At 40.7% G+C, this 26,952-nt stretch overlaps 1 protein-coding gene across 1 annotated transcript in view; it reads left to right on the forward strand.

Annotated features, from left to right (window-relative positions):
- akap6 (A kinase (PRKA) anchor protein 6) overlaps positions 1–26,952 on the forward strand; it is a 219,717-nt gene that overhangs the window by 54,473 nt on the left and 138,292 nt on the right. The window contains exons 11-13 of the mRNA XM_086183714.1: positions 9,020–9,142; positions 23,747–23,843; positions 24,991–25,175. Of these exons, the coding sequence (XP_086039840.1) occupies positions 9,020–9,142; positions 23,747–23,843; positions 24,991–25,175 (405 nt within the window). The remainder of the gene's footprint in view (positions 1–9,019; positions 9,143–23,746; positions 23,844–24,990; positions 25,176–26,952) is intronic.

Below are 26,952 nucleotides of genomic sequence, written 5' to 3' on the forward strand. Positions count from 1 at the left end.
GAGACAAGTGTGGTCCAGGTTGTTTCTGAAACAGATTCTCTCATCCTCATTCTGTATTTGCACCCTACCACCGTTTGACATAAATGTGACACATATATAGTAACACGTCACAATATTAAATGATTTTGCTTCTCTTCAGTAGCAGTAAAATGTCAAACATGAGCAAATATATCTGTAATGCTCAGCTAGTTTTGGAGTCGTTGTCGTCATCATCATCATCATCATCATCATCATCATCATCATCATCATCATCATCATCATCATCTACCTCTGTTCGATTAATCTCTGTGTTCTTGTGTCTGTAAAGATTAACTAAATGCAAACACGTATTGGACTTTACGGAGGGGAGTGGTTGAGCTGATAAAATGTACTGCAAAGGATTGTCATGAACTGAAAATTAAGCAATCACAAACCTCGAAAAGCTATCCAAAACTTAACAAAATTAAACAAAAACTGCCGGAGAGCAAGCTCTGCTGTCTTACACATGACACCTCGTGTTACACACACACACACACACACACACACACACACACACACACACACACACACACACACACACACACACACACACACACACACACACACACACACATTCCTCGCTCTTCTCTGCTCCTGAGTAATTAGCTGATTAGCTGCTTAATTAGCAGCATGTAATCATGACGATGGATGAGCTGCCTAATTGAGGAAGTGAAGAGAGAAGGAGAGTCTCAGTGTGGAGGATGACATTTCTGTCTCAGTGCTGAGCGTCTCCAGTGAATACAAGAGAGCAGAATAAAATAAAATGAAAGATCATCTGTTCAGGGAACAGAAACTGGGGAGCGATCACATTTGGAGACGAAACAAATCAAATCCAGGAAGAAAGTGTATGTCTGCCCAGGTTCTCTTTATCTTTCAGGGGAGAACGAGTCAATTGTGGTCGGCTGAGCAGATTTAATTTGAGGAGAAGAATGTAAAAATCTCTGGAATAGTCTTTTTATGGAGGTGGGAATCAGACACAATGATAAATCAGGATTAGAGCAGACATTTACCTTTATCACTGATGTACAATGGTTATCTTCACAATAATGTTTTCTGCTGGGAAAAGAAGTCGAACATGAACTTGAGTCAACCTCTGAACTAAATGAAAATATTAAGTGAAAGTATTAGTAGTATGAGTATTGCACAATCCGGTCATCATGAAAGGTAATGAAAAAGAGACGGAAAATAAATCAAACAGAGGAAATTTAAAAAAGAATGCAAGGACAAAAATAGAAACACCTAATTTTTCATTGGAGAGGATCCATAAAAGGCTGTTTTCTCCAAAGAACAAAAATCAACTATACAACAATCATAGGTGTGAATTAAAGACACACAGCACAAGTACAACAAGTCCAAGTGCTGGCTAAGTCTTTGGTTCTGACCTTTTAAGGATATGACACATTTCTGACTTGGTCTGGTTAGGGTTAGACACAAACTACTTAGTTATGATTGGGAAATATTTCTTTGATATAACTTGTTTTTCCGAAACCACGTGTTCTGAGTTGACCAAAAATATAGTTGACTGATGGTTAGGTTCCAGATAATTGGTGAAAGCAAAACATTTCCAGGTCTGACAGAGAGGAGCAGACTGTTTAATTCAGTGGTTGTACTTTGTAAAACAAACTTTGCTGTGAAACATCTTCCCTCGCATCTGTTTTAATAGAAATACCTGTTATTTTAATCTCCCCCTCCTTTTCTTCTTGTTTGTGTCTTCACTCTGCCTTTGGTGTTGCACATGAATATTTTATTCCCTTTTCAGCGTCTAGACGCCGCTTTCTCGACCTTGACCTCATCATTTGTAATGTTGGTTCCGATCCTCACGTAATTTGTGTCCACAGCACGTAAACCCTCAGCTCGTTTCATGAAAGTTTATGAGATGGATGCAGCAAATATACATATGCAGAACCCAAAGTTCCGCACGGCACCTGAAGTGCATTGAAATTCCCTGAGAGCAAAACAAAACTAAAGAAAAGCAGACTGAGTCATAGTCTGCCTGCTAGATAAGTGTCCCTCGTGTCATGTGATCACATTGTATCTGCTGTCTGGGCCGGTGTCGGCGTCCTCACTGTGCGGTGTCTGTGTGTTCGGCGGCTCTGCGGCATGCCGGCCTATCTGTGAGCAGTGGGAGACAGACAGACAACAGACTCACATCAACACTTGTCTGATTGGCCTGGCAGGGGGCGGGAACGACCACCGGCAGCAGAGGATAGGAAAAATAAGAGAGAGATGGCGGGCGGGGGCAGATGGATGTTTTTCTTATTCATGTTGTTTTCCGTGGACGAACACACACGTTAAAGAGGGAGTAAAGTTAAAGACTAGAAAACAAGGACACAGAGAAAACATTTGTTTGTAAACTTTCGGACGAAATAAAAAAAATGAATCTAGCAGGAAAACCTTTTCGTATATTCAAAGCTAGAGCTAGATAGAGCTTAGAGCTTTGAAAAGTGCTCACAATTAATAAAGGTGCAATATACAGTGTTCACTAATTGTCAGCTACTTGTTTCGCAAAATCCCAACATGGCAAGCTCATACAAGTAAACATCTTGTCTGGATCCAGGTTATATGCCTGAAACTTCATTGGTCCAATCAGCCTCCTTTGAGGAGATAGGGGTGTGGTTTCAGTGGGACAAAAGCTGGTTAAAAAACAATTGTGGCTTGTGAAGGGGTTAGCATAGATGCTCTATCAGAACCGGAGAGTATTTCTTCTTTGAAACAAGGGCATAAAAAGCCAGGCTTTTCTCCACATACAGGTTCATCATCATCAGTTCATTGATGTGATTGTTTGAAGATGGTGATAGACGGTTCATGTCCTAAGTATTTTTGAAAGTTTTTCCTTTTCCAAATGAAACAAACCAGTTGATGTGTCAGGTTAAAGATAAATATGTTTGTTTTCCAACTGTTGGTGGCTTGGAAAGTTTGTCATCTGAAAGTGAAATTAGTTCCACATTTGAAAAGGTTTTTGTATGTTCACACAGGGTCAAGTGAGATAATCAAAGTGACTAGTCATTAGGCATCATGAATTTTCTTTCATTTCCTACGCCGCTCAGTCATGAGCAGCAGGCCTGATGGGGTGGTCCATGTTGAACTATAACAGAAAGTAGTGGAAACCAATCAGAGGTATTTGAGTACCCCACTCAGGAGAATCTCAGAAAACACACGTGTGAACTTTGGTTACTTGCAAGCCTGTTCCCATTGCACAATGGAGATATTGATTGAGAATAACTGAGTGAAAATTATTCCGAGCTTTCCCTGGATCGCTTATGATGAGGTCATTTTCACCTTTTTGCTGTTTTCATTTGTTCACGGTTGTTTAAGAACACTTTTAATTTGAAATGTCCATCTTTGAATATTTAGCCTCTGTTATGTGTGGCTGCCGTATGTTGTGGACAAGCCACACCTTTCACATGTAACATATTAATTTCGCATCGAGCCAAACATGGCCTGTCGGGAGCTTCAGTCCGAATCCATCAGCGTCGTCCTTCAGAGAGCGTTGTCAGCTGAGCGGTAATTATCCAGCGGTGAAGAGGCGAACCACAGGAGGAAGACATGAAGCAGATATCAGAGCAGTTATCCAGGCGGCAGAGGATCAGATCAGGCGTTTCAGCTCCCAGCAGGCCTTTCTGCCCCTCAGGAGCCTCGCTGGTTTACAGACATCAAAGCGGCCGTAAGCAGCCCAGTGCATGCTGGTCGATATTCCAACCAGCGCCGCTCCCTTTGCTGCTGCTCACGCCTACATCCTCTTCCTCCTCTGTCCTTCACTGGGTTCCTGTTTTTGCTTGTCTTCACCTCAATTCTCCATCCTCAAGTTTGACCTCTCGCCTTCTCATCTGCTTTCTGTTCAATTGTTTTTCTTCTTGACTTCTCACCTTTTTTCTCACCTCCTTTCTTTTCCTTTAATCCTCTTATTCTTTCCTTTCTGTTCATTTTTCCCTTTCCTTAGCTTACTCCCCCTTTTTCTTTTCTTTTTATGTGCCTTTTCCCTATAAATTCCTTCCTCTATTTCCTTAGACCTTCTTTCCTTTCCTTTCCCATGATCACCTCATTTCTAGTTTGTTTCCTCACCTCTCCCCCTCTACCTCCTGTATTTCTCTTCTCTTCCTCTCCTCCTTTCCTCTCATCAATACTTTTGATTTCCATCTCTCCTTCATAACGAGTGGTGCAGAGATGGACACAACCATATTGATGTTTTTTTTATTTTTAAGGGTCACGGTTGTAATTAACATACTGCCGCTCAATCGGTCAAGGTTTTATCAACCTACACACACACATAGACACCTTGCAATTACATAGGGTGTGCATAAACATGCACATTTGTGCAGGGGGATAGACCCACCTATTCCTATGTGAACACACACTTCTACAAATTCGATACGGCGATTTGTAGGCGCGCTGCAAGCGTGGATGCACACATGTGGCAGCTCATGTAATTTCCATCAGATTTACCTTCTCGCCTCGGCCTCCTTCGTACAGCCATTACTTTTCCAGATAGCTCTCAGTGAAAGATATGAAAACAACACTCGATGTATGAAATATTAGAATTGTCTTCTTGATGATGTGCAGTCACGGTTACACTCGTTATTCAGGTGGGATGTCAAGGTCTGACTGGAGACAATGAGTTTTAGAGCTCATGTCGCTGTGTGTCCTCTGTTCTATGTAAATGTGATCTCTCTCTCTCTCTCTCTCTCTCTCTCTCTCTCTGTTGCTCATTGTAACTTTATTATGTCCAGACAACGTCAGGTTCAGGTCGCAGCTCCCCTCTGACCTGTGAATGTTGGTTTTCCCTTTGGGAGACTCTGTCCGCAGCTCTGAAACCTCAGAGTAATGTTAAAGAGTGATATAATATTTTATAGCAGAGGCACTTGTGTAGAGTTCCACTGTAGTAAGTCTGGGCACTCGCTAGGTGGAGTAAGCATTTACAGGATCTGCTCCTAATCCGCCCCTTCTCTTTCTGGAGTGATGCAGACTCTCCAGTTATAGATTTGTTACTGCTTCCGTCGTGGTGTAAAATTTGCCACACGTAGATTGGTACATGTAGATCTGCGGTTGTTAGAAATCACAATAGCAGATGCAACTTTGCAGTCAACCTTCTCTCAGCGGCAGTGAAGGTTACATTAGAAAAGTAGTTGGATGGATTAGTGACTACATCCCGGGAATCATAGAAAGACAGGAGCCTTTCCTTGCCTGTGGCTGCTGACAGATTCCTTACTGGAGGTAGTGTGAGTGTGTAGGGGAGTCAAATGCAGATTTCCCTGGAAGATATGAAACATCAGGGGCAGCACTGTGGTGCAGTGGTTAACACTGTCACCTCACAGCAAGAAGGTTCCGGGTTCATGCCCCAGTTCGAGCCTGGGGCTTTTCTGTGCGGAGTTGGCATGTTCTCCCTGTGCCTGCATGAGTTCTCTCCTGGTAATCCGGCTTCCTTCCACAGTCTAAAGATGTGCAAGTTAGGTTAATCAGCGACTCTAAATTGACCGTAGGCGTGGCTGTGAGTGTGAATGGCTGTTTGTCTTTGTGTGTTGGCCCTGCAATGGACTGGTGACCTGTCCATGGTGAACCCCGCCTCTTGCCTGAAGTCAGCTGGGGTAGGCTCCACCCCCCTGCGTTGAAAATGGATGCAGGGGCATTAAACATCAAATGTCCATTTCTTTTTCAGTTCGCAGTCAATAAGGATGAAGGATGAACAATGAATATATAAATTGAGATGCGTCAGTTTTTGTGTGATCCACTGAACCTTTTTATCAGGAGGTCATCAAAAAGGATGAGGTCTGAAAGGAAATCAGGGCGTACAAAATTGTGTACAAATCACAAATGTGAATAATTAACTCAGTATTGAGATAAAAAGGGATTAGCTACACATACAGGATCATCTGGGTGCACATTAGTGAATGACTTCGTGTAACTCATTTACAGAGGGAGAAAGACAAGCAGCACATAAACTAGGAATATTGCATTGCGCTTGTTTACCGCTGCAAAATGTAGTGTCACAATGACCTTGACCTTTGACCACCAATATTCCTCAGTTTTCAGTTTGAGGCACTGAATTTATCAAATTCAAAGAAATTCCTTCAAGGCCTTCCTGACATAAAACATGAAAAAAAGGGAGAGATGGGTTTACGTGTGTGTAAGGACAATCATAATGCCTCACTCTGCTTTCATCACACTCGCCACACTGTGTCCCTCCGTGACAACAGGTAAAATAGTGGGACAATTTAAACACAGTTGTACAAAAACAGCAGAGCTGAACGTTCAACAGAAGTAGTCACACAGTAGCTGAGATGTTATTGATAAAGTTGGAAAAAAACAACAATTCCAGTGTTCATGCATGTCTTTAATCTAATACCACACATGGATTTGTATGAGCCTCCCACCTCAGAAAATACAACTGAATATTAATATTTTAATCTTGCGATAAATTGTGATTAATCACAGGATATTACTGGGATCATCTCAATTTAAATTTTTTGATCGAATCACAGCATCAATTTGAATACAAATTAAACCTTCAAAATCAAATACATTTGATCTAGTACTTTTTTTTTTTTTAAATTATGCACTTTTGAAATAATTATGAGAAGCTTAGATTTTACAGGGCTTGTTATAAATTTATCCTGTCATGACAGGGGCTGATGTTCAGGTCAAAGTGTTGGGCAGGCAGGAATGTTCAAACAAAAAAACAAATTTTGAATATAAAGTTAAACTTGAGATAGACGAATCACTTTTCAGGGAGAAGAATCTGGCTTCTCACAAATCAAGATATATAAGAATGAGAAGTCTAAACAATTCACTTGGTTTAGAATATAAAGTCACATGAAGGTAGAAAAATGCAGCATTTGATCAAGATACATTTCTTTACCACTGCTTTCTTGAAAAATGTGTTAAATTTAATTAATTAGCTCTTTGCAGCGTTTTAACTTCTGACCAATTTGTTAGCTCGCTTGCTGTACTGCATGAAACCAGAGTTTTCTGTGTCAGATGGAGCCTCTCAGCAAACTGAACTTCTTTCAGTATTTAAGATGCCTCCCGCGTGCAGATGAACGCTGCTGCTCCTATAAACCCCTCTATTATCTATCGTCTTTGTTGTTTTGTCTCTTGAAGAGGTTTAAACACTTTTTTCTGTGATCTGGTCTCGACGGCAGGTTTCAGGAGTGAAGGTTTAAACTCGTCTCTTTGCTCTTCTTCACCTCCATCTCTCCTTCATGACTTAACTCCCTTAAGTTATCTCCTCTTCTCCTCTTCAGGAGTGAAGTGGATTTAACAGCAGAAATCAATACTGCATCAGATACCATTTCACTTGGATTCGGCCAGCCTTCCTCTGAATCTCCCAACATTTCAAACTTATAAATGAATAAATCAGGACAGAAGCAGGATCTGTTGCTCTTATTAAAACCAAAAATGAGTATTTCTAAGTCAAATTAGTGACTCTTAGGTGGACATCAGAGCTTCACCCTCTGAGTAGTCCCCACCCTACGCCAGTAGATGGCAGTAGGTCTCCATCAAGCAACGAGCTATTGTCTCTTTTATCCTCTCTCGTTAAATGAACGGGAACTTGCCAGTAAAGGGGACATACGCATTACCCTCTTCCTCTCCATCATCTATCTTTTGCTGTTTCTCGTTTCACAGGTTGATTTTTGTGCTTTTAATTTGGTGATTTTCATTCTTCCCGCTCCACCTTGTTGCTACTCGAGGTCCTCCAAGGCATCTCCCTTTGGCTCTGGATTGTATTTGTCTCTTCATTCAGCTTCTTTCAGTTGCTTTATTTTTGTTTTTTCAATCCTGTCCTCTGCTCTTGTTCTGTTTATTGGGCATTTTATTTTCTCTAATTCTGTACTTAATCTATCCTGTCTTTGGCATCCACGCTTGCCCTCCTCTTTTAGTCTTGTGTATTTTCACTTTTCACTGGAAGACCCAATGTCTTCTTGTGAATTAAAGTAACTGAAAAAGAATGTTTTGATGGCACACAAATTTGCAGGTCCCTTAAAGGCTAAAGCTTCTGTTCTGGGAAGGTGATACAAAGACCTAAAATGGGTTGGAAAAGAAAATTCAACATCAGTCTGTTACAGCAGGCTTTGCTCAGGAGCACAGACATGAGTATTGAATGGCTAACATACATGTACATGTTAATGCCAGAGCATCCACAAAAAACATGCAAGCTCTTATCACACAAGACCTGCTGCTGACGCTCAACCCCAGAACCTCCTGACTGTGAGGCAACAGTGCTAAAACTGAAATTTTGTGTATTTTGTCCTATAAACGATTACTCGTTTACTAATTTAATTTAATTACTTGTATTTAAATATTCATTAAAAGCATTTTGAAGCCTCTCAGAGGCATTAAACATGACAAATCTGATCACAGATCTTACCTCCAATTGTAATCATACAAATACACAGTAGTTGTATAGTCATTTTAAGGAATATTTTGTTCCCATTGTTTAATTTCAGATAATTTATTTATGGTCTTTTTCTTGTCTTTTCAAAGAATTCAGCAAAGAAGCAAAAATAACAGAACCCCCCCCCCCCTTTGTTTTAAATAGCAACAAATTTGCAAACTATGTCTCTATAACTTTAAACTCAGCAATCATTTTTTGCTGACATCAACATTTTGGTTCTTCCCGTTTAACAGTCAACACTGACACTTGTTTGTCTATCCCTGTTATCACACGCAAGGACATGCTAACTTCCTTAGCATGAGCTGTGGAGAAACTTAATTTACCAGTCGATTTGTGTTCCAACACTCACCGGATCACAAGCTTTGCTTCATGACTGAAATCACTGCAGCAGATATAAGCTTCGTGTCTTAGATGGCCTTGACTGCTCTGTCATATCCACCATTTTCAGTTAACCTTTCATTTGCTCTATTTTTTTCATGGTCTTCCTCTCATCCCCTCACATTCGCAGTGTTTCACCGTTGTTCTGATGATCCTCCAGCAGCTCTGGTCTTTCATGTTATTATTATTATTTTAAATCATGTGACTGAAGCATCTCCTCTCTCTTATCCCCAGAGCTTCGTGCAGCAGTTGGACGGGTTCATCTCGTGGCTGCAGGAGGCACTGGACAGCACAGAGAACTGGACACAGCCCAGACAGGACTTGGACAGCCTGAGGGCATACCTGGACATACACCTGGTGAGAGAGCACATACACATTTGGCAGTTTATACTTCTGAGGTCCCTCATCCGCATCTTGTTCACAGAGTCTTGACCCCTCAAAGGAAATAACTGATTACCGTAGATGTGTTGGTGTTGGTGTTCTTTTTTTTCTTCCTTTCTTGCACCATGTACGGCACTTGGGTCAGTGAAAGCTGTGTTTAAATGTGCCGTATAAATACATTTGACTTACTTACTTACTAAATAAGATCACACACTCAGTCACAAAATGTACATGAGCAGTGCTCACATGTATGTTGCACACACAGTTGTATAGACTTAGATTTAAAATGCATGCATGCATGGGTGCCATACATATGGACTCACTTGTGTTAATTTCACAATTAGCTTGCATGAGATTGAAGATGTTCTTCAAACCTCTTTTGGTTCAGAAAGTCCATCATTTGAAAGCGCCCTACATGGCCCCAGGAAAATCTTCCATTTTGTACCAATACTGTTCGAGATTCTCTGAAATGAGGCTCTGTTTACCGAACTGGCCCAGATTCTTGCCAGTTTTGAGCTTAAGCATTGCAACATCATCCCACTGTGAGACAGAGGGGAGGGGGAGAAGGGAGGAGCAGCGGGTAGGATGTTCCAACATTTTGCAAGAATGAAAAAGCAGTTTTAGTACCCACTGCAAAACTTATTTGGGGGTTTCAAGACCAATTCATTTGTGTACCTTGGTATGGTATAAAATTAAGTTTGTAAATAGGCATGAAATCCATTTCCTTTCATAGTAAATGCATAAAATAGAACTTTTTTGACTTTAAAAAGAACGTTCCAAAGTTGGTTGTCTGTAGTTCTTATGAATATGTTTCCTTTTGGACTTTCAAAGAGGAAACGGTTCCACGGCTACATGTTATACAAGGACATCACCTTCCAACTTGCCCATAGTTTCTAAAAAGGGCTTGACATTTAGTCCTGCCTTTTGTCTGTGTACCACTGTCTTCGCTACTTTATTTCCTCATTCACACCAATCTGATGTTCTGTGAAAAAAATTCTACTGCCTGATCAGATTGGGAAAAAACAATTAACAATTAAATTACTTGTTACTAGTGATCCTACATATTTACGTAAAAAGGATTGGCCTCGAGAGTGATTCAAATCCTTTCTAAATATATTTTGTTAGTCATGTGAATGTTGATTTTTATTATTGTGAACATTATTGAGGCGGCACAGTGGTGCAGTGGTGAGCACTGTCGTCTCACAGCAAGAAGGTTCTGGGTTTGAGTCCCGGCTGGGGCACGGGATCTTTCTGTGTGGAGTCTGCATGTTCTCCCTGTGCCTGTGTGGGTTCTCTCTGGTACTCCAGCTTCTTCCCAACGTCCAAAGACATGAAATTGGGGACGAGGCTGATTGATACTCTAAATTGACCATAGGTGTGGCTGTGAGTGTGAATGGTTGTCTGTCTGTATGTGTTGGCCCTGTGATGGACTGGTGACCTGTCCAGGGTGAACCCTGCCTCTCACCCATAGCCGCTGGGATGGGCTCCAGCCCCCCCGGACACTTAACAGGAATAAGTGGAAGAAAATGGATGGATGGATGGCACATTATTGCAAAATCAATTTGTGCAGCAACAGTTTTTTCCTGGCCTCCTTCCTAGGACATTGTGTAGAGTGTTACATGCTGGAAATATTCAGGATGTACTGTGAATTTTCAAGGGAATGCATATAGGGTGTTGCCTCTTTGTTCTAAGAACATGCAAGGACCGTGACATGAGAGGAACTTTAAGCGGAACAACTAATAATGTCTGTCTTTTGTTCAGTTTAGGCTTAGTAACATCAGGAGAACATTACACAGCACACATAGCAGGAACATTTCAAATATGTTCCCTAAAATATTTCCTAAACCTACCCAAAAGATTCTCAATTAACAAAGCAGTATTCCACTAAGTCATACTGGACTTGTCATTTCTTCCCAAGACAGTTCAGGTTAAAAGAAGCAGTCATTCTCTATTAAAGTGAAAAGGAAATAAAATAGGGAAATAAATGAACAAGTAAATAAAAGCTTCAGCAGATATTGTTTTCACAACTTCATTATGCAACAGCACACTGATTTACTGTATATTATGCTAAGAGGCTAAACCTTCAACATTATACACAGTAGAATCATTATGTGGGTCCACATTGACCTGTGTGTCTGTGTGCCTGTGAAAATCATCATTTCCTGTCCTTTCCGCTGTGTTTATGACAGATTGTGCGGGACTGTCAGACTGGCGCAAATTAATCTGTAATAAAACTTTACAATTTCTATAAAAGAAACCATAAAGCTGCATCCATAAACTGTAAAATATTGGAGTTTTTTGGAAAATTATAAGGGTTAACACTTGCTTCAAAATCTCCCCGACATACTCCCATTTTACATGTAAAGGTCAAAGGTCAATGTGTCATGAAGCCCATAGGGATAATTGGAAAACAATAGTGGTTGTCGATTGTCGTTATCTCCTGCCCAACTTCTCTTGTTTTGTTCCAATTTGTTTTTGTCTACATCTTTCTCCTTCTACTTTTCTTTGTTCAGACCGTCATCTGACCGGTCTCTTGTCCCCTCTTGTGTCTTTGTTCCTCTACATCTTCATTGGTAAAAAAAAACAAAAAAAACCCACTCTCTCTTTTTCTAATTGACACACACACACACAATAAAACAAGGGAGTGCCTATAGATGAGTAAATGCCTCACACACACACACACACGCTTGGCAATTACTCACATTCTTTATGGCAAACATATGGGCTTTACACACACACAGCGACAGCACTCATCACAGAGGCATTCAAGACATGAACACACTAACACCCAAGTTGCATATCAATGTAAAAACAAACTGCTATACAATGCTGACACACACTAAGAACATGCACAGATGCTCGTAGGTTCGCACGAACAGTCATATTTGTATATAAGTGCACAAATATAACGTATAGGAATGTGTTTTAGCCACGCACACACATGCACACACAAACATGCGCAAACACACAAAAATTCACACACACAAGCTTCTATTTGCATAAATTTGCATGTTCCTAGACAGATTTCCAAATCAGCATCTCCTCCTCGTCCCTGCAGAGCAGCATCATGCACCAACACACACACACACACACACACACACACACACACACACACACACACACACACACATACACACACACACGTCTTACCCAGATATTTATTTTTGCTATGTGTGTGTGTGTGTTTGGCGGTTTGTTTACACGTGTCGACTTTGTTGTGGGTGCCAGCAGCGCTAACGTTAGCAGTGGTTAGCTTCAATTAGAATTCCTGGCGCTTAATTGGCGCATCTCGTTCAATAAAGCAAAAGAGGATGAAAAGGCATTGCTAATAGGACTTTGTACTGCCATGCTGTTGATAGCGTGTTTGCTAACTAACTGTAGTGTGTGTGCGTGCGTTGATAGTCACACTTGCACTCTGTAGTTATTAATGTGTGCTTGTGTGTATAATTATGTGTTTTGTAGTGAGGTTCTCTCTCTCTGTCTCTCTCTGTCTCCCTCTCAGTCCCTCTCTCTCTTTTTTCCCCCCTGTATCTATGATTTTTTTCCCCCTTTTCTTTTGTTTGCTGGTTTGTATTTTCTCTTTGCAACCTCATAGGTTACAAACTCTTTATTACTGATCTGGTGTCATGAGCAAACCGAACTGCCTACTGAATCATGTTCATAGTTTTCAAAGTCCATGGAAAAAGAGAGAAATCCTGCATTTTATGACTCAAACACTTTCAAAGAGATACATTGTGGACTTTGTTAAACCCTGAATGGATCAACACAACCTTCAAGTCTCTGTTGACTTGTCCAATATTCAACTGTGACCCCAATCTTCCTTATAACCTTAAAGGTCCACTGTGGAGTGTCTGCCGTCTCAATACTGTATAGTCCTGATTTCAGGTGGTTGTAATACAGCGAGGAAAGGCTGGAAAGACATAAACTAGAGGTGTGCACATTGTTAACAACTCAGAATTTAAGAAATAAATAAGGAAAAGACATTCCAAATATTTGTCAGAGGAAATGCATTCAACATAGCAGATAGAATTTAAAGATGTACTGTGATGGGTAAAACAGAAGGTTTTCTCAGTTTACAGGTCAACGCTTCAGGGAAGCTTAATCAAAATATATGAAAGTAGAAATGAATATATTATAAATGCGCTCAGCCCTGGCCTCACACACCGTACCACACAACCGTAGGCACGTACCACAGCACCGTACAGTTAGCTGCTGCAACTAGATAACGCTCATAACGTTAGCCTCGCTACTGAACATGACTGTGAAATTAGAAATAAAAATGTGGAGTCAGTTTCCGGCTGCAAAATGGTCAAATTGCTGTTGTTGAATTGCTGTTTTCTCCTCAGGGATATTTTACCTTCTTCCCGTGAGATGGGGATTTCCCTGGCTCTTAAAAGAGAGTTTGGCTGATTTAGGAAGTTTTTAGATGGGAAGAAGGCTATGAGAGAGACAGTGGCTGTCAGTCTCTGTGTCTTCTCCTTGTCAAATGCTCTGAGCACCAGAACCAGGATTTTATGTAAGATACATATGAGAGGGAATCAGCCAAATTATTGTGACCCTTTTTTGTGATCCATTCAAACACTGAAGCTCATGGGATGGAAGGGTCCAACCCATAAGCTTTTGATTATCTCTGCCAAGGATGCCATGTTTTTGGTGGTGTTTGTCAGCAGGATTATATAAAACTATATGGCTGATTTTCACCAAACTCTGTCACGGTGTGCAGCATTGGCCTTGGAGGAACCTCGGAAAGTGGCGCTACTTGCTGGCAACTGAAATTACATTTATTTTTGATATTTTGATGTCCTTCCTTACAGTGGTTAAAAAAAACCAAAAACGTTTGTTGACGGGTTACTGTAAAGATTGTGAGCTGCTGATCAGATCTTTCCTCAAATGCACACATTTGATAAGAGTCCTGAATTTGAGTTATTGTCATAGTACCACCTAGTGGTTACAGGAAGTAAGCTTTATAGACAAACTGCATTTGACTTCAACATTACATTGTGTGGTTCTCATGCGATATAATGAGAAATTCTATATAGTATCTGCGTGTTCTCTTGCGCCTCCAAGTCAGATTAGGCTGCTCCTTCATGTTAAATCAAAAATATTGTCAGGCTTCACCTAACTGTACTGTACACAGTGACATACGGGGAGGTGTGAGGGGGCTCAATGTGGCTTGAAGCTTTAAAGTGGGCCCCAGTGCCAATGTGCAAGGGGCCAAAAGTTGACCTTGGCAGAGGATCCTCTAGTTTTTAATAGTTTTAGGCTGCAACAGAGCTCACAAGACGACAGCTCAGCATGTGCATGTGCATTTGTACCAGCAAAAGAACAAAAAACTTGTACTTGTTTGTCTGTCCTGTCAGTCTTAGTCTTTCTGTTTCTCTCTCTTAAGGCCTTTACACACTGGATGCATTTTTTTGCGTGCGATTAATACATGCGTCAGTCAATTTTTTTGAAACTGATGTTTTTGTAATCAGTTCTTTCACAACCAACACAAGTGAATGTGAAGGGCTATATTTTTTTGTCTGAGCAAGGTTGATTTTCTGACCTTTGTACAGTCAATATAATACATCAACCAATCACATTACAACAACAAGGACATACCTGCTGCATATGCTGTTCTGGGTCAACAGGATGCTGGTAGCTGCTCTGCTCCCTCAGACACCAGTGCAGCACATTGCTGCTGCTGCTGCGTACAATTACACCCATTCTTTGGAGACTGAGAATGCCAGTCTAGGGATGCCAATCTGTGGATGTATCCCCAGAGTCTGAAGCAGTGCATGGACATTCAAAGACTACACTTCTTTCCACTTTCTCTTTCTTATCTATTTCTTTAGCACCTGACATTAAGCAGAAGGGGAACAAAAGGTTAAGGGTAGTTTTTTTAGTGAGCTTTGTGCGTGTCTTAGTCCTGTGTTTATATCTGGGGAATGCCCTCCAACTCTGGTAAAGATACCCAAATCAGGAGATGTACGTCACACAACACATGGAGTTGATTCTCCTTAATGAGAGCCGCCAATTAACCCACAAAGTCCACAAAGTCTACGACTACACATCATTACATGCATCTGTGTGGCTCGCTACGCTTTACCTAAAGGCAAATGCTTCATCTTTCTCCCTGAAGAATGAGCTGGTGCGACTCATGAGTCACGCAAAACTATTATTGAATAAGTGCTGCAATTCTGAAAATTTGAAATGGATTTGATGAGACTTATTTGAAGGTGAGTTTTTTGTATTTTTGTGTTATTTATTTATCACACACCGATGTGTAAAGACCTTTACATTGTATTGCTTTCCAACCCCCCCCACACAACACACATAGCTCCGGGGTAGCGGTGGGTGGAGAGGAGCTGCTCTCCCAATTGAAGATTTGGTCCAGCTGGCGTATGTGTGTGTGTGTGTGTGTGTGTGTGTGTGTGTGTGTGTGTGTGTGTGTGTGTGTGTGTGCATGCGTGTGTGTATATATGTGTGTTTTAGGGCGCATGGAGCAAATAAGCACAGGTCCTTCCGGAACCCTGGGGAGATCAGTGAGGCGAGAGGACGCTAACGCACACACACATACAGGCTGCTCTTTGTAAGGCGCTGAGAGATGGCGGCCAATGAAAGGCCTATTGATTGGGTCTGATGGGCGATCCAGGCCTTTGAATCCCATTACCAGCGGCAGCACACTACTAGTGGCAACGTGAGGGTGAGAGAGATAAAGAGCTGTGAGAAGCAGCCAGAGACAGTTGAAGGAGAGTTAAAGACCTGAATCTGAAGCAGTTTCACTGGTGTCATTTGTACAAATTTAGCCAAGCAGACAATTTATTGACTTCAGATGTTGGCAGTTAGCTTGCTAGCAACTAGCAGCTATCATTGTTAGAATGTTTAAACCGTTGTGGTGAGCAGGTTTTGATGTGAGATGTGATGTGAGACATCTTTGATGGGCAGTTGAGAGCTGGGTTCAAATTTTGGATAAAGGTTGAGTTGAAAGTAAGGGCAAGGGGTTTTTGTTGACCAAATCTTTTTCTGTTTCCTCATATGAACTCATGACAATGACAGAAGCACAAAAAAAAAACAACAACACCTGCAGCACACAGATCCACCTTGAATTTTTTTGTTTGTTGTGTTGTGTTTTATCAATAATTTGGTAATGTTTGAATTGGTTTTCAAACATTCTTCTGAATAGCAGGACAACATTGTTTAAATGTTAAAACATTTTTTGACATCATTAGAATTTATGGCTTATGTAATCAATATTTTGGGAGTGTTGCTTGCCAAACAGGGATTCTGTCTTTTGCAAAAAGCACACCATGACTTGTTGCTAGAATGGCAGTTGCTGGCCCAGTTTTAAGGTCGTTCCACCTTAAGCCTGAACTGAATTTGTTGGTAACTTTGGGCTAATCTTGTTTACTTAAAAAAAAAACAAAAAAAAAACACCTGGCACTGACTTGGGTTTGATAAAGCATTTGTCCTTGGGAGCTAGCAGGTTGAAATTGCTTTAACAATAGGATTAATCTGATCAATTTAGACATTTGTGTCATCTGATACAGCTCTCCTTAATATCTAGGTATCTACATGGTTGTAGAATTGTGCATGAGTCAAGTTAATAACACAGAGGAAAAAAAAGATGGAAGCCACGCCCTGAAGCAGATCTCTCATTATCACCTGTTTGAATTTAAATGTCTTTTTTTTTCTCTAGGAAAAAAATTGTGATCTAATTGTCTGAGCTTCATTTCTCAGACCCAGAATGTCTGTCCAATCCTTTTATACATAAAACGAGGGAGAGACAGTAGAAGAGAGAGACACGTGGGGTGAGGAAACCTCCCCCCTACACATCCTCCTCAGGGAATACAGCAGAACCTCTCTGGTCTCTCTTGGCTCCATCTGAACAGAGACAATTTGATCATCATTATTACAAAGACTCTTTGATCAGATCATGTCGCGTCAACCCCAGTCTGTCTGTGTGTCTGTGTGTATGTGTGTGTGTGCGTGTGTGTGTGTGCATGTGTGTGTGTGTGTGTGTGTGCGCGTGCTCGCATCTCGGATCAGTGCAGCTCAATACACAATCTCAATGTCAAACCTCAATGTCATTCGAGCATCAGTGCTGCACACCCACCTCTTAGCACCTCACCAATATGCTAATGCTAAAGGCTAAATGATATCAGGTAGGTTTCTGTGGCTGACCTACACTATGCTCCAGGCTAATATGCTAATGCTAACAGGTAATCTGATCACTCCGGCTTTGAAGCACCGTCTGTGTGGTTATGCAAATCAGAGACGTGGCCACTGTGTATGAGGAATCCTAGAATCCACCTGCTGCCTTTTCCTGGTTGTTTAAAGGACAATGGATCTATATTTTCATAGATCAGACTCATTTGTCAGCCTGTTTAATTAATTACCAGAAATAATATTAAAAGGTGGAGAGTTATTTTACTGTGATTTTCTTTTTAAAGCAACATCTATATGGCTTTACAGAAAAGTGCCAACAGTTGGCAAAAAAGCCTTACTCCAATTTATGAATAGTCTTAAATAAAACTGCTGGATAAATTTGTACAGTGATATAGTAATAGTTCATCATAATTATAATTTTGATTTACGTAAACATAGGTCAAGATCAATTGCACTTTCTGCCCTTTTAAAGCAGAATATGGCTTAATTTGTGAGTTTGTTTTTAAAATTGTTTTTAAAAGAAGTTATCATCAGTCACTATTATTTAGAAATGACTAACCATTTGATGAGAAGGAAAAAGCTGTCTTCGTTATGTGGAAGGAAATAATTTATTCTCTATTCAGAAACGACAACATTTAATTCTTATGTTCGGATCAAAATAATGCCGAAAAGACATCATGGTGCTAATTTGTGAAAAAGTGAACCTGTGCTTTGACGTGTCTTTGCACAACGTGACAAGAAAATGATTTTTTTTTTTAATAGAGTTTGGATTTGATAAGCTTAAGTAACTCTGACATGGTTTAACTTTTAAGTCTTAACTTTTAATGAGATTTATTTTTCATTAGGCTAGTCAAGGTGTCCCCAAAATGCAGATAGGGCCTGTCATTTATCAAATATTTTTAGAAATTTTTTACTTACCGAAACTTTAACATTTGTTTCAACATGAAGACCACATAAAATGGGCGGGTGGTTGCGCCTTTCTGCAGTGACATCATAGCAAAAGGTGGAGACCACTCACCACAATAATGGCAGTGCAAATGACACATGCTAACTAGCTGTTAGCCCTTTTGCTACTGTAGCTGCACTGCCTTGACTTAAACTAGACTGACGAAGCACCAGCCTTTTGATTAAATAGACATGGTGGATCTATTTTATCCTACTGTATGTCGTCTTGTGCCAGCATATTTGAGACATCAATTTATTGAAAAGTCAATCACAGTTTTTAGTCAGGTTTATCTGCATGCAAACTTTGGCTCATGAGTGATTATTTTGGTGTGAAAGTTTCATGCAATATCGGATTCTCAGCTAGGACTTTTTTGGTTTTTCAGTGAATGCTTCTTCTTTTTGGCTTTTTTACGCCTTGATTCTGTATACTGAACGTATACTTGTCAACTGGAAGTCCATTCATTCCAATGGAAATCTCCAATGTTTATACAAAGCTATGTGCATTGTATACATTTTCTGCCCAATACCAGCCTCAATTTGAAACTTTTTAAGTTTTGCCATGGACTTCAGAAAGGACGTGTACAATGCACAAGCAAAAACAAGGTAACTTTTGCATCCACTGCCGCTATCCTACTAAGGCTCCATGTGTATATTCCTTACGATTGGGTGGCAAAATTTGCCTCTCACCCGAACAGGTGGCGCTGAACACTAGGATGCATTATCTGTACTAGATATTAGGGACACCAGAAAAATCTATGTGGAAATCAGAATTTATGAGTAAACAAAAACACCTGAAGCATGACTGACGTAATTTTGTGCTGCTTCAATGAGTTTAGATTTTCTTGGTGTATTTTTTGTAATGACAACTGTCTATTTCCTGGCTGCATTCTGTCTCCTTTCTCACACAATGACTGCTTCTGTTTTCTTCACACTCTCGATGTCACACATAAATACAAACACACAGCCTCTTATTACCGCCTGCTGTCTGACGTGCATACAAGCAGAGCGGCTCTGCACGCCTTATCATCATGTGATTGATGGCTGGCTGTTCTACTCTTATCGATTCTATGCTCTCCATATATTAAACAGAGGAAACGGAGCAGAATCGCTTGTGGAAGAAGGCGCTGAAATACGATCGCTCGCCGATAGCCCAGCTAATCTGCACAACCTAATTCATTCCTTACAGCCCGCCCTCTACCAGATACTTAGACAGTCATGCTGTGTTTTCTGTACCACTGATAGATGTACTTTATGTTTATTAGCTGTGAGGTATTTCACCAGCTTATCTGGAAATTATGGGGCGCAGAGTGGTTGCCGAGTCTGTAAAATTACTCAATCAGTCGTGAGATTTGGAGTAATTTATGACATTTGCAGGCAGTAATGATTGCAGAATGCAGACAGTCATGTTTTATTTGGATAATATTGATATATGAATGTGTTCTGGGTGCGTTGTAAAGAGTTACAGCTAATGGTTTGGCTTTCAAATTTGACTATTTATCTGTGAAATGTAATATGTAAAGGGCAGTGTCACCACTAACCGCTTGCATCCTTTAAAGCTGACTATTGGAATATATGAGGGTTGTTAGGAAGGAAGAACCGCAGTACATCATCATAGCTACATTTTTATATTGATATAGACAAGTTCATTTTCTTCTCATTGTAAACTTCATCTTAAACCAAAATCATCAATTTTCACATTTTTATAATCTTCTCATTTACAGTTTTTAAGATGAATAAAAACAGATAACATCATTGACATGAAAATAAGTCATGACAAGTCAGGTTGAATCTAGGGATTTCCAGGGTCACAAAGGTGGTAAAGTAAATGAAATTAATATTACAGATATTTATTTAATTCCAACACGAATGATGGGGCTTATTTAGGAATGGAAATCAACTTGTATTTGAATTTTTCAAAAAAAGTTTGCAGCAGGAAATAAAAGGTGAAATGACCAGCCCAGTCTCACCGCCATTCATGTCCTGAATGTCAATGTATTGATTTGCATACATTAACACACATTTTTTTTGTCCGAAGACAAACACACTTATTTTGTCATAGGCTGAACATGTGCATGCGCTGACTTGTTCTTTTAACTTGTTTAAACGATGCCATTTTTAACAAGGCTGTTTCATGATGCGATGTTAGACGGTTCAAAATAACAGCACTGCGCCAGAAGATTCATGTAACATGATTATTTTATATCTATCAAACAAACTTCGAAGACTGTGCCAATTCCCGTCCCAGAAATGAAGAGACCCACACCCCTTTCTCTCCATAGCTCATCTGTGTGCCATCTGATGAATGAAAAATAATTTGATACTGAATTTAATTAATTTTGATTTTCATGTCATAAGAGGTCTTCCCATCATGCCCCAAAAATTGTACATAGTGAGGATATAATTAAAACAAAAATATAACAAAGAAATGGCTCTTTCAGCATGACTTTCTAAGCAATGCACTTCTGTGGAAAGCACCATACCCATGGTTCAGCAGTGTCCCACAAAAGCACAAATACCTTGGTAAAACACAGTATCAGGGGCAGGTTTATCAACAAACACTGGAAAAGATGTAGAAAAGAGTGCATATCCAAATGGGTGTAGGTCAGTCATGTGGGCCACAGCCTAAAAGGAACATAGCACCATCAAACACCAGACTCAGAGGTGGGTGATGGATTTTAAACCCCATTCAAGCTCTGTTTAAAACACTTTGTTTCACAACTGTAACACAAACAATGATGTGTTTTCACTAAGTCTTATTTGACCTTAACTCTACTGAAGCATCATAAAACATTGTTTTCCAAGAGTAAATTTCATTTCAAGAAGCTTTTGTAGGTGAAAAAAATTAAATAATGTTCTCAAAAGTGGGCTGCACGGTGGTGCAGTGGTTAGCAGTGTCACCTCACAGCGAGAAGGTTCCGGGTTCGAGTCCCGGCTCGAGCACGGGATCTTTCTGTGTGAGTCTCCATGTTCTCCCTGTGCCTGCGTGGGTTCTCTTTGGGTACTCCAGCTTCTTCCCACCATCAAAGACATCAAGAGGGCACTAGGCTAACTGAACACTCTAAATTGACCGTAGGTGTGACTGTGAGTGTGAATGGTTGTTTGTCTCTGTATGTTGGCCCTGCGATGGACTGGCGACCTGTCCAGGGTGAACCCCACCTCTCGCCCATTGACGCTGGGATAGGCTCCAGCCCCCCCGCGACCCTTAATGTAGGAATAAGCGGAAGATGACGATGGATGGATAGATGGGTTCTCAAAAGTACAAACAGCTTTTCATGAATTAGATTGTAAGTTGTCCCGTGTCACAAAGAAAAAAGTTGTTGTCCATGTAAACGAATCAATAGATTAAATGTTGTGACTATTACACAAGCTGCTGCAAACAGTTGCTTCTTAATAATAACATAATAATAGTTAAGCAGCTATTCATTTTTGCCATTATTGTAGAAGGCGCATCAAGATGAGAATGTTACACGTGTTATTTAAAATTGACTTCTTTAAGGGTTTTATTACTCAATGAAGTACTTTGATTACTTACTTATGAATTATCTAATGAAATACAAAAATGATCAAAAGATTAAGTGATGGTAAATATTCATTAAGGAGCTATTTCATGATACAGTGTTTGCCCCAACATTCCAGCGCGGTTGTTTCCTTGCTGAGTCTGACGGCTGAAAACACCTCATCCCATCAGTCTCCGCTGTGTCTCCCGCTCCATAAACATTAGCGGTGTGGAGGTCTGACCTTGTCATGTGTTGACTGATGCTGTCGCCTGTTTATCCCTCACAGCAGACAGACGACTGTCTCAGTACACGCAGTGGAACCAAGCTGCTCACTAGCTAGAAAATAAAATGACAACCTGAGAGGCTCAGTAGGTAAAATCATGTACATGTTTGATTTTGTCGTTTCCTCAAGCAGCCACCACCATATTGATTACGTAATGTTTTAGCGTAGTTTTATGTTACATGTAGGTTGAGAGGCGGACCTTCTGGAGACCTCATTCTTTAAAGGTGATGAACACCTGGGGAATATTCTTTGCTTCTTCTTTTGGTTATGAAAGTCCTGCAGTCCAAAGCTCCTCACATGACTACATTAGGGATGCATTCTATTTTGATTATTTTATGGTCACAGAACATTCATAGGGCATGCTGTTGTAGGACTTTTCTTATAAGTCTTCACACAATGTTTTCAGAGTGTGTCCAGCCAGTCAGTGTGGAGTCTCAGAAAGGGTCAGGAGTCAATTTTGGTGGATATTCATTCAAGGTATCATGGCGAACGTATAAGTGTTCTGGGAACACCTATGCTAAAGTGATTGTGGGCACCACAACATTCTGACAGTTCACTTCCCCCCCATTGTGACATATGAAGCCTTTAGCCTGTCATTATCTGGCAAAAAATGTTTTCTTAATGGAACATCAACTGAATCCACATGTGCACAATTGTTGTGATAATTTCGCTCATGATCACATTGAGTATTAATTTCATTTTCATACGGTGGAATCTTGAGTTGTGTGTGCGTTTGTGTGTCTGTGTGTGTTATTGCAGCACAGCAGGATGACAGTGAAGACTTAAGGCTTAAGCGGATATATGCTCACAAACATACATACATACACATGCACCCACGCACACATATACACACACACAAACACAAAGAAAGCGATTACATCAAAAAAGGTTGTAATGGACTTCAGAGATCTCACTAAAGTGTTTTCCAACTCTGCCTGAGGCTGTTCTGAGCTGCCATCCAACCAAACATCTATTCATCATCCAATCATACATCCATCCATTTATTTCATTATTGTCTATTTTTAAAACCCACAATTCTTTTGCTCTCAAACATCTAATCTCTCAGCATTCACGCTGCATAAAACTGACGCTTGTTTGATATCAAATCGCTACATCACGGTAATAACCGTCCAAAACTCACCCGGGCTAACGTTCAGCATACACCTTTACTGTGCATTACAAACACAAACGACTTTCCCTCTGATCAGAATTTCATCGTTCTGGTCCAGTAACATTTGGCAAGTCCAGAAGGGCTGAAAGATCAAATGGATTCATCCCATTCATGTGAGTTATGAGCTCACAGGAGGTTAATCTTTCTCAGAAGAAGTCTCACTACCCACTACTGAGCATGTAATCATTGCTAATATTCGTCTAATTTGTATTTCTAATATTATCTGTGGGTAGAGGATGGCTTAATTTCTTTTCCTGTTTCTTTTGGTATTCATTTTCTTGTTTTCTTTCTCATTTTTATCAACATAAAATTAAAAAGAACATGCACTATAGTTCCAAATATGCACAAGGAAACACGGTGATATTTTTTCAATCTCATATCCGTATTCATCCGCCGTTCTTCCCTGTAAAAGAGATCATGTTTGTCAACAGACTTTGTAGTGAAAAAAAAGGACTGCAGGAAACCTGAAGTTGTAATTTTTCATTTTATGAGGAAAATATGTGAAGACTGTTAATGTGTGGTTATTTGTATTTCAGAGTTTCAAGCTAAATGTGGACAGTCGCGCCGCTCTGAAGGAGAGTATAATCGAGGACGGCAGAGCGCTGCTCACCATCATCCCCTCCCGCCAATCAGGTATATTCATACACACACTCAAACACACACACAGTGGCCATAACTGAGGCCCAACTCTGTTCCATTCATTATTAATATTTGGATTAACACAGTGACCTTCAGAGAAGAGAACTCATATGGATGTAGCTGAGAGAGAGAGAGAGAGGTGGGATAAAAACAAAGAAAGAGATGGAGAGATAGAAAAGCCGGCAGGCAGAGAAAGAAACATCCAATATAATTTTTATATTTTGTGAAATCTTTAGAGCTGGACCGAGTGTGGGAGGAAAAGAAAAAGATACAAGTGAGAGAATAAAGAAATGAGAATGAGGAGTGGCAAGAGTGTAGGGAAGCATTGAGGATTCTTAAAATGTTGTTGCTGGTTGAACAAATCTTCTTTATTCATGCCTGTAAGGACATTGCTTTGTGAGAGTTGCTTAACATGCCGCTGAATAGACAAATGTATAAGTTAAAGATATGTTAGTCTGAGAGGTGCAAGTAAGTACTGTGACTACACAACACAGAGAACAAACCAGCGATGTTAGCTTAGCTACCAACAACAAGCTAGCAACAAAAGTTTTCAAATGTACACTTGTGACATATCGTAACCTTAAAATAATTTCCTAAGTCATTTGTGATTTTTTTTTTTTTTGCATTAAACAACTCCTTATGTTGTTTTGTCTCCAGTTTTTTGTGTTTTCTGAAAACCTTGACAAAATGACTTCGGCCATTATTTTAAGAAGGCAACGATATGTACGTGAAAACAGTCTTCTGGTTTCAAACTCAGCACAAACATCACTCTACCAAGTCAGGCTCAAACATTCAACTGTAGAAGAAAAACACATTTTTGTCTGGAGGGGGACTTTAAAATTTATTGCCACAACATAAACCCATACTATTGTTAAATTATCCAGGAGGTACCTGTTTTTTCTATGTTGAGAATCCCTGAGGAATTCATTAGAAGAACACTCTGGAATAAGAACATATTCAACCACTTGCTTCACTGATGCTTGGAGTTGTGAAAGAGAGGCATTCAGTTAAGCTAAGCGCGAAGCTAAATGCTATACTTTTCAACATTGATTTATGACACAACAAAAGGATCTCTATCTCTGTCACATCAATCGTTCTTTCTTCCTCTCTCTGATGTAACCCTCCTCCTCTTCCTCTCCAGGTCTGAAAGATATTCTCCATATGGTTTCCAGCCAATGGGATCAGCTCCAGCGGCAGATCCGGCGCCAACATGGCTGGATGCTCCGCGCCCTCCGCTGCATCCAGGTCCGCCTCCTCTATACTGGCCAATCACATGTGTCCATCATGGCGAATGGACAGACTCTGTGCCCTGAGGACAGGCTCAAGGTAAAAACACTGGAAGTGGTTTTTATTTTGCATTCATTTGCAGATCTTGCTCTTATTCTCTTCATGTGTTTTTGATTCTTTGGGTCTTCCATTTCCTCTCTGGTTGATCCCACTATCCCTCACTTTCTCTCTCACACACGCTCATATAAATCCCTGTATCTGTTACATTTTCCATCAATCATCTTCCGTTTGTCTCTGGTTCTCTAAGCTTTCTCTCCTCTGGTCTCTCTGCTTCCCTTCTGGTCTATGTCCTTCCTCTCCTCTGGTGTCTTTTCTTTCTCTCCCTCTGGTCTCTGTCCTTCCTCTCCTCTGGTCTCTTTTCTTTCTCTCCTCTGGTCTCCCTGCTTCCCTTCTGGTCTATGTCCTTCCTCTCCTCTGGTCTCTTTGCGTCCTCTCTGGTCTTTCTCCTTCTTCCCCTCTGGTCATTCTGCTTCCTCTCCTCTGGTCCCTCCACTTCCTCTCTTCCTCTGACCTCTCTACTTCATCTCCTCTGGTCCCTCCACTTTCTCGCCTCCATTCTCTCTGCTTTCTCTCCTCTGTTCCCTCTGCTTCCTCTACTCTGGTCTTTGCTACTGCTCCTCTGGTCTCTGCTTCCTCTGTTCTGGTTACTCTGCTTCATCTCCTCTGGTCTCTCTGCTTCCTCTCTGATCTCTCTTCTTCCTTTCTTCAGTTTTCCTGACTTCCTCTCTGTTCTCTCTGCTTCCTTTCTTCAGTTTTCCTAACTTCCTCTCTGGTCTCTCTGCTCCCTCTCCTCCTGTCTCTCTTTTCCTTTTTTCCTGCGCCTCCTCTTCCTCCAGCAAACCTTCCTCTGGTTGTTTTCAGATTGTTTAGTTGTAATTAGAACTGCAGCAGCCTGATCACTGTGATCAGTCAACAGTGACAGCCATTAGCCAGCTTCCACCTCTGTATGTGTGTGTGTGTGTGTGTGTGTGTGTGTGTGTGTGTTTGTGTATATATACATGTTATATTGAAAGTGTGTTATTGCGGGTATGTGTTTGTGTATGCTTGTGTGCGTATGTGTGTGTGTGTGTGTATGTATGTCTGTGTGTGTGCATGTGTATGTCTGTGTGTGCGTGTGATTATATGTGTGTGTCCATCCATTAGCTGCTTGGCCGCAGCACATTAACAGTCCATTCATTATCTGTGTGAATCTCCCTCTACACTTAAAGCTTTGATCCGTAAAAACCTACCAAACAACAAACGGAGGTGTGAATTTGCTGAATTATTTCTGTTTTCTGCTTCATATCACAAACAAAATCAACTTCACGTGCTTCATAAAAATTGCTGGGATATTTTAAATTACTCAGTTTTGTGTCTTTCCGGGGAGCTGAATTAACATCAATATCATGAACAAAACCTGCAGGACTCTGGAAGAATTAACAGCCTGTAGCCATCACCTGAGCTATTTATATGACTCCTGACACAAGTAAGGACTCCAGTATTTGGAAACCAGTCCATACTAAGGCTTAGGTTGTGATGGCTGCATGTTACAGGGAAATTGGGTGTAGACTTGAGTATGCTAAATATGTAAAGTGAGAGGACTTGCCAGGGGCAGCATGGCTTAGAGGTAGAGTGGCTGTCTAGCAACCCAAGGGTCGCTGGTTCGATCCTCACTTCCCCCGGTGACCATGTTGAAGTATCCTTGAGCCAGATACTGAATTGCTCCTGATGGCCTTGCGACGGACTGGCGACCCGTCCAAGGTGAACCCCGCCTCTCACTCAATGTCAGCTGGGATAGGCTCCAGCCCCCCCCCCCCCCCCCCCAACTCTTAACAGA

This window comes from Aulostomus chinensis, chromosome 17 (assembly GCF_037954235.1).
Source record: "Aulostomus chinensis isolate RoL2024-O1b breed Wild chromosome 17, RoL_Achi_v1.0, whole genome shotgun sequence".
Classification (NCBI taxonomy): Eukaryota; Metazoa; Chordata; class Actinopteri; order Syngnathiformes; family Aulostomidae; genus Aulostomus; species Aulostomus chinensis.